This window comes from Manis javanica, chromosome X (genome assembly GCF_040802235.1).
Source record: "Manis javanica isolate MJ-LG chromosome X, MJ_LKY, whole genome shotgun sequence".
NCBI lineage: Eukaryota > Metazoa > Chordata > Mammalia > Pholidota > Manidae > Manis > Manis javanica.
Window position 1 is genome coordinate 58,828,712 of NC_133174.1, and position 8,346 is coordinate 58,837,057.

The 8,346-nt window shown below is 51.9% G+C and overlaps 1 protein-coding gene across 4 annotated transcripts; it reads left to right on the plus strand.

Annotated features, from left to right (window-relative positions):
- The first annotated feature begins 964 nt into the window (after positions 1 to 964).
- On the plus strand, positions 965 to 8,134 carry GJB1 (gap junction protein beta 1). 4 transcript variants are annotated; one of them, XM_017670376.3, is made up of 2 exons: positions 965 to 1,098; positions 6,650 to 8,134. In XM_017670376.3, the coding sequence occupies exon 2, from the start codon at positions 6,666 to 6,668 to the stop codon at positions 7,515 to 7,517; it is 852 nt and encodes a 283-aa protein (XP_017525865.1). In that variant the 5' UTR covers positions 965 to 1,098; positions 6,650 to 6,665; the 3' UTR covers positions 7,518 to 8,134. The 4 variants fall into 4 exon arrangements, with proteins under 4 accessions (XP_017525865.1, XP_017525862.1, XP_017525864.1 ...); XM_017670373.3 differs by lacking the exon at positions 965 to 1,098 and adding an exon at positions 1,517 to 1,597; XM_017670375.3 differs by lacking the exon at positions 965 to 1,098 and adding an exon at positions 3,731 to 3,909.
- The last annotated feature ends 212 nt before the right edge of the window (positions 8,135 to 8,346 follow it).

Genomic DNA, 8,346 nt, shown 5'->3' on the forward strand with positions numbered 1-8,346 from the left:
TACTCAAGATATGCTTCTCCTATTTATCCACTCCAACCTGTACTCTCAGCAGGAATTGCCAAGTGCAAAGAATAACATTCAGCCTGTGCCCCCTACCCCCCGCTGTGTCTAGCTCAGTTTTGCCTTATATTGAGTTTACCAAACACTCTCTAAAGAAGGTGCCCACCTGACTTAAAATGCTCTTCATACTTTCAGCCTCTTAGCTGACTGACAGTATCTTCCACAGCCACCCAACACAGTCCTGCCTCCTTTCTGCCTCCCAGACATGCCCTGCACATTCCTACCTCTGTGCCCTCACTGGTACTCTTCCTCCTCCCTGGAATGCTAGCCCTACCCTTCCCCTTTCCAACTCCCACCCATCCCTTACTTCTCCACTCAAGCCTCACCTCCTCTAAGAAGCCTTCCTTAATTACTTCCATTTACTCTCATCTTCCCCTTCTTCAAACTCCCTGAGCAGTCAAGGTCAGCAGCACGTAACTGAACATACACTGATGTTCTTCATGGCAACTTGTTGAGTCTTGGTCTTCTCCCCTCAGGCACCTGACAAATTCCTAAGAACAGTTGGGATGCTCTCCCGTCTTCTGCCACCTGTCCCCAGCATGTATCCAGGACTGGGGACCCAATAGGTGCCTGGTAAAGACTCAGGGATTGATGGATCCATTTGCCCGGGTTTGGCCAAGGGAAGCTGAAGCTCATGCTCTCTTTCTGGCAGTGAACTCAGGCTGGGATGTAGGGCAGAAGGCAGGGGTCTTTGTTCATTTCTTCACTGCCAGTCAGGCCATAGAACTAACAGGGTCTTCGGGTAACCCTCCTACAAATTGGACTGACCCCTCAGTTAATGGTTGACATTCTTTGTTTGCCTTAATGATTGCCAAGATCTGTTGTTGCACATGATACACTTTGCGGCTCAACTGCCTTGATCCCTGAGGGTAGAAGGCAATTTTTGAAGCAGTTTTAGGATTCTGGGATGGGATTGGAAATACTTTGATCCACCCCCAGCCACTCAGGACATGGACAATCAGCAGAGGGTCAAAGAGCACCCTGCTCCTGCCTTATTGGGGAAGCACTGCCATTCCCTACCTTGACCTCAAGGTGCCGGTAAGCATTGCCCATGACTATTTCTCCCCCCAGAGTCTTACCGTTTTATAGTCGGGGGCTGTAAGGGATGGAAAGGAGGGCACCCAGGGCTGAGGCCTTCTCTGCAGCTCGCCCACAGGTTGTGTCTGCCTGTGGCCAGGAGCTAGAGGAAGGCTGAAGGCTGTTGGTGAGCCCAGGCCCAGCTCAGCCTCCCAGATGGGCTAAATACGGGCACATGGGTGTCAATGATGCCTCTCTCTGTCTGGGACAGGGCAGTAATTCCAGGCTATGTGATCTGTCTTTCTGAACCCATTGGGAGCTCAGGGGACCGATCTCATTTAATGACTGTGTGGAAGGACGAGGGCTGGTTAATGTTTGTCTGGTTCCTCTTGGGCTGTGGGCCATATCTGGCTCCGGCCCCTGGGCTTTTGGTCCCTCCCCTGAACTGGGCTGACAGTGCCTAGTGGCATAGTGCAGACACGCCTGCAGACACTCTCTGGGAAAGGGAAGCAGCAGCCAGGTGAGGAAGCTGGGGGGTGAGGGAGGTATACCAGGTGGGGGCTGGTGTGGCACAGGGTGTGGGGGCAGAAACAGAGGCTGGGGAGAGACCCAGGTCTTGCCTTCTTTTGATCTCAGCACTTAGACCCTTAGATCCCTTCTGTTCTTTCCTCTGAGCTGGGGTGAGGCCCCTCCTGCCAAGTGCCACGCTTGCTTAGCCTCTTTCTGTAGCTCCCAACTCTTATCTTCTTTCCGGGCTCAAAGTTGCTTCTCTCAGTCTTTTTTTCTGAGACAAGGATTCCCCTCATCCCCACAGGGCCAAATGCCTCAGAAGACTCAAGGGGCCCCTAAGGCACAGGGTGGCCAAGTTTGTCTCTTTAAGACATTCCCTGCCACATAAGGTTAGGGCTTGGTGGGCCTGCTGGGCACTGCTAGGGTTTCCTTCCCTGATTAGTAAACCAGACACGCCACCAGCATGGGGACTGCAGGCAGATGAATAAGGTGCCCTTGGTGGGCACAGGGAGCTAGCCAATGGGGCTGAGATTTGGGAATGTACACCTCCATTTTCTTGAGGGAAGTAGGCAGACTCTAGCTGAGCTTTGAGTAAGACGATTGGGAGACTGAAAGGAGGGGTAGCTCCCCAGCTGCTTGAAAGTTGTTCCAGCTGTTGGGAATGGCACGGCATAATGCATGGACTTAGGAAATGAGATAGGAGAACATAGACAAGTGGGGCTTGAAGGGAGAGAAGGCTGAGGATGCCGCACAGCAATGGGGAAGGGGCTTGGGCTTTGGTGAGGGGCCAGCATGAGTTCTAATGTGAGTTCCAGCACTTGCTTACTGGCTGTGTGGTAAGTTATTCAGCTTCTTTGCGCCTCCACTGCCTAGTCCATGAAATTAAGACAATAACCTACAGCTCACAGGGTTGTGAGGATGAGAGTTAATGAGCAGACAGCTCCTACAACACAGTAGGCATTCTATAAATGGTGGCTGTTATAGAGGTCCAAGTAGAGAACAACAGGAAGTCAGAAGTTGATGGAGGAGCAGGAGGTTTTGGCCCAAACAGTGAGTAAGAAAGCTGCCATTCGCTGGAGTTCCACGAAAAGACGGTGGCAGAGTGAGGGAAGAAGAAAATTGGACTGATCTAGACTTGCCCTGGCCCAAGTCTGGCCACAGAATACATATGGCAGGGTAGAGAGGACAAGGGCCAGACTGAGCTGCTGTGGAACCACAGGGAAGAGACAGGGAAGAGAAGCAGGGGGAAAGGAAGAGGGCTGGGGTTTGGTCTTAGCCACGCCAAAGTGATGAAGGCAGCCTGAAATTCAAAAGGCAATCTCAAGGAGAGCTCCCTGTCCTTTCCTGGCCAAAGGCTGTCTGTGAAATGGAGGAGGAAGAGTGGAGTCTGAGGCTGAACACAACCTCATCTAGCCCAGCCAGGCCCTTCTTCCCCAAACCAAAAAACATAAGGATTTCCTGTAGTTAGAAGGAGGGACAGGGAAGGAAGGGTACTCAGAAAGAGAGAGGGGTCTTGATGTCCACACACGCATGCGTAGGGGAGCAGGTGTGCATGCATGAGTGTGTGTGTGTATGCCCGCACACACAGGCACACGTGGGAAAGGATATACATTTTTGAGTTGTGGCCCTAGTCTTGGTTAGAATGCAAAGTCCTTAAAGGGAAGAGAGTCCACCAAAGGCAGTGTAATGTACAAAGACTTTGGGGTCAAAGGGAAATAAATTTGAAACTTGACTCTACCATTTAGCAGCAGTGCAGTTGCCATTGAGGCAAGTTATTTAACATCTCTGAGCCTCACTTTCCTTGTCTGAAAAATGTGGATAATATTACAAGCTGTTGTAAGGACTAAGTATCATCTGAGTTTGAACTGTGCTTGAGTGGCGAGGATGAGGCCAGAGCCTGATGTGACCGGGGAAGTCTTGTCTAATTACACAGGAGAGCAAAACATGCCTGGAGCAACACAGAGTATATCAATACCTGGACTTTAACCCAAAGTCACAAAAACGGTTTGGATTTCAAAATCAGGTCACTCCCCTGGCTGCTTTTAAAGTGAAACCCTTGAGGAATTTATGTTGACAAAGGGATCAGCTCTCCTTCCAAAGGGGAGAGCAAAGCTTGAGCTCTCAGTGCCTATACAAGAGTCTTTAGGGGCCCTGGAGGGAGCTACTGGCTATGTCCCAGGGGGCTAAGAAGATGAGACGCAGAGAGCTACCAAAGCCTAGAAACTCAGCAGTGGCCAGGTTGTCTGTGGGGTACCCCTGAGGAGCAGAGAGAAAGGAACAGCTGAACTTTGCTTTGGATCCTGAGAAAGCAGTCCAAGAAAGGTAAGGAAGGAAAAACAGAACAAATCAGGTGGCAGCAGAGAGCCCTGGGAAGGAAGGAGAGGAATAAGTGCTGTCATTTGATAGGAAAGGGGGAAAGGGTTAGAAGAGAATAAAAGCCAGGCCAGTTTTGAATCTCTTTTTCTAAAAACACTCACAGGAAGGAAAATTCTAATTCTAGCCATGGTGGTAGGACTTATGGGAAAGAGTATGGGTTCTGGAGTCAGCTCGGCCTGGCTCAAACCCCAACTTGACTACATGCTGACTGTGTGACCCTTGTGACCCCTGGACAAGTCCCTTCACCTTTCTTTACCTCAGTTTCCTCATTTGTGACATGAAGATTCAAAATAACACCTACCTCATGGGGTTATTCGTGGGCTTACTTGAGACAGTGTGTGTACAAGGGTCTGGCATGGAAACACCTGCTCGGTAAATGGTTATGCTTAACAATGCTCCTTGCCCCCCTGGTTTTGAATCCAACACGTCTCACTGGAGGAATCATTTTCTTTAGAGCCGACCATGCTGCCTCCCATAGCATCCCTGCTTTCCAAATCCCAGGCTTGGGGCAAAGGGCACCCGTGTCCCTGCCTCCCCACACTGGTTTAAACCCACAGCATGGACTCACTAAGGCTTTTGTTTTCTTCATTAAATCAAGAAACCTTGTTCAGAGAAGTTCAGAGGAGTCCTGTGGACCATGCCTTCATCTCCTAGTTTGTTTCATCCCATTCCCCAACTTTCCCAGTCACTAATCTCCTGCCCCTTAGCCAACAAGAGAGAGTGGACTGCCCAGAACCGGCCGTGGGCCTTTTGCCGCAGCCACTGCCCCTGCGCTGGTGGCAGGAAATGGTGCACCTGTGTGGCTTCCTCACATCAGTTCCCAGCTTCCAGTGCCATCTCTCTACTACTTAATGGCAGAAGTGGTGGGAGGTGAGCGAGGCTTTCTCTGCCTGCCTAAGTGATAGAGGGGAATTTCTTCCCTGGAGCAATTGGCAAGCTCAGGAAGCCAGGAGGTTAGAATGTATACCTAATGCTGGGGGCAGGGCCAAACAGTCTGTTCTATCCAGATGGACACTCTAGGTCAACAACAGCATTACTAAGAAAAAAAGAGGGCTATTGCATTTGGCAGACCACCTAGCCCCCCTCAAGCAACAATGTTTTCTTTTCCTGATTCGTTCTTCCTTACCTTGATCACCAACTATGAAACAGGAGCCAGGCTAAGAAATTCTGCTTGCTTCACTGAATTTCACAATAACCCTGGGTATTCACCCTAGTTACAGATGAGCAAGCTGGCTCAGAGAAAGTCAGTAATAAGCCACGATTGTACTGGGATTCAAACCCAAAACCATGGAACTCCTACCTATTCCATCTTCTAAACTTCTGTTTGCTTGGTTACCTTTTGCTTTTTCCTTCAGCTTGTGCTCACTATATGCCCTCCTCTCCACCCTCTGTATGGGTTCCCTTCGTGAAGTTCAAGGAGGGATGGTCAGCGTTTGCTCCATGACACTGGAGCTGGAATGTACTCATGGGTTTCAACCACTTACATGTTTCTTATGCTTTTATGGGTAGTATTAGCTCTTGCTTTTGTTGTTGTTATTAACAATGGCTAGCCTTTGTTTTTCCTGACACCATCTTAGTGTACTGTGAAGTCTAGACTGCTGCCTCAGATACTTTTGTGTTTCATCTTACTCTATACTTCCTAGCTGTGTGACTTTGAGTTGAGTTACTTGTCTGAGCTTCAGCTTCCTCATGCAGAAAGACTGAGGTAACAGACCTTAGAAGCTTGCTAAGTGGGGCAAAAGAAAGACTGTGTGGGAAAAAGCTTAACATGATTCCTGCCTTCATAAATACGAGCTCCCTTTCCTATCTTCTAGCTCTCCCATACCCTGGAGAGAATCTAAGCCTAGGAAAAGTCCTGCTGACCCTATGTTCCTAGCTGGGTCCGGGGGGAGGGCCTCAGCCCAGAGCCTCCTGGTCCCTTGGGGTCCCCTTTTACATGCACCTGTCTTTGTTCCATCTCACCCAGTCCCAGCCATGGCCATTCTTCTGGCGGGGCCTTGGGGCAGGTGCGGCGATGGACCGGGTGGGCACAGAACAGGTGGGTGCAGGCTGGGTGTCTGGCTCTGGGACACAAGCGCTCTGTGTGTAGGGTGGGCGGAAGTCAGGGCGTTTGATCTGAATTCTAAAGGGCGTTGTTCAGAGCCCTACAAAGGTTCCATTGTGCAGACACTGGGTATAAAGCAGCATATGACTCCCCAGCACCGGGCGGCGTTGAATTGGGACGCAGGCGCGGACCCAGGGGCCACTCCCCCTGCACAGACATGAGACCATAGGGGCCCTTTCTGGGTGGCCTCAGGGATAGGCGCTGCCCAAGGTAATGGGGCTTTGTTGGGTTGGCCCCAGGTCCAGAGTTAAGGAGCCGGGGGCTGGGGAGCTAAAGACGATGGCTGATGGCAGAACAAAATGGACCTGGTAAAGAAAAGGGCTGGAGAGGAAAGAATATTGGATGAAAATGAAGAAGAGATGGGGCTCAGGGAGTTCAAGTCAAGTGAGGAGGAGGAGGAGGAGGAGGCGGAGGAGGAGAGGCTGGCAAGGGAGATGGGGTGATGAGGAAAGCTATGGCTGTCCTTCCTTTCCTGCCACTGGCTCTGGGAAGGGGTGAGGTTGGGGGGTGTCAGGCAGTGTCATGGTGCCTGGCTTTCTGCTCCAGCTTCCTGCCAACTTGTTTGTGGCTCCTGTTTTGCAGGTGTGAATGAGGCAGGATGAACTGGACAGGTTTGTACACCTTGCTCAGTGGCGTGAACCGGCACTCTACTGCCATTGGCCGAGTGTGGCTCTCAGTCATCTTCATCTTCAGAATCATGGTGCTGGTGGTGGCTGCGGAGAGTGTGTGGGGTGACGAGAAGTCTTCCTTCATCTGCAACACCCTCCAGCCTGGCTGCAACAGCGTCTGCTATGACCACTTTTTCCCCATTTCCCATGTGCGTCTCTGGTCTCTGCAGCTCATTTTGGTTTCCACCCCAGCTCTCCTGGTAGCCATGCATGTGGCTCACCAGCAGCACATAGAAAAGAAAATGCTGCGACTTGAGGGCCATGGGGACCCCCTTCACCTGGAGGAGGTGAAGAGGCACAAGGTCCACATCTCAGGGACACTGTGGTGGACCTATGTCATCAGTGTGGTCTTCCGGCTGCTGTTCGAGGCTGCCTTTATGTATGTCTTTTATCTGCTCTACCCCGGCTATGCCATGGTGCGGCTTGTCAAGTGTGACGCCTACCCCTGCCCCAACACGGTAGACTGCTTCGTGTCCCGCCCCACTGAGAAAACTGTCTTCACGGTCTTTATGCTGGCCGCCTCAGGCATCTGCATCATCCTCAACGTGGCTGAGGTGGTGTACCTCATCATCCGGGCCTGTGCCCGCCGAGCCCAGCGCCGCTCCAATCCGCCCTCCCGCAAGGGCTCGGGCTTTGGCCACCGCCTCTCACCTGAATACAAGCAGAATGAGATCAACAAGCTGCTGAGCGAGCAGGACGGCTCCCTGAAAGACATACTGCGTCGAAGCCCAGGCAGTGGGACTGGGCTGGCCGAGAAGAGTGACCGCTGCTCGGCCTGCTGAGGCCACACACCAGGCAACCTCCCATCCTGCCCTCCCCTGGCCAGGGCCTGGCCCTCCTTCTCCCCTGCCTGCCCACGGGCCTCTGCCTGTGAGGGATCGCTCCACCCACACCTCCCTTCCCTGCCTCCATGTCCCTTTCCCCAGGGCTTTCCATCTGAGGGGTGAAGGGGCGGGGAGCTGGAGGTCACCCACCCCAGTGCTCATAGCTGGTGGGGGTGTGGGCAGCTCTTGTTCACTGGACCCCTTCCTCTTCCCTACCCCTCTCCTGGGGACCCTGGGGACAAGAGATGGAATGTTCTGACAGCATCTCCAATTATGAAACTAATCTTAACCCCATGTTGTCAGAGACCCTATTTCTGGAGTCACATCAGTGGGGAGGGATGTGAGCGAGTGCAGTGGAAGAAGGGTGCTGTGGACAAGTGGGTGGAGAAGGGAGGGTAGCACACACAAGGAGGAAGAAGGGAAAAGGAAGACCTGTCTGAGGCAGGGAACTAGGGAGGGAGAAGCAGGCAGATAAGTCTGAGTGGGGGGTGGTCAGAGCTGTCTTTGCCTCTAGTCCCCAAGGCCTCTCTCTGCCTGAAATGTTACACATTAAACAAAATTTTAGAGTAAATGTAGAGGTGGCTTGTGTGTTTGTCAAGTTCTTTATCCTGCAACCTCTGACCTCCCCCTGGATGAGCTGGCCTTGGGTCTTTGCTGATCAAGAAAGGAATGAGTAACAGAAATAGCAACTTGAGTAGCTGAAGCTGCACATAAGGGACCGCAGCCCTCCCAACCCCACAAAACCAGCCTCTGAGCCATGTTCTCCTGTTCTCTGTTGTTCGGGTTT

Coding starts and splice junctions, on each gene's coding strand:
- GJB1 (XM_017670376.3), top strand. CDS start 6,666: ATGAACTGGACAGGTTTGTACACCTTGCTCAGTGGCGTGAACCGGCAC.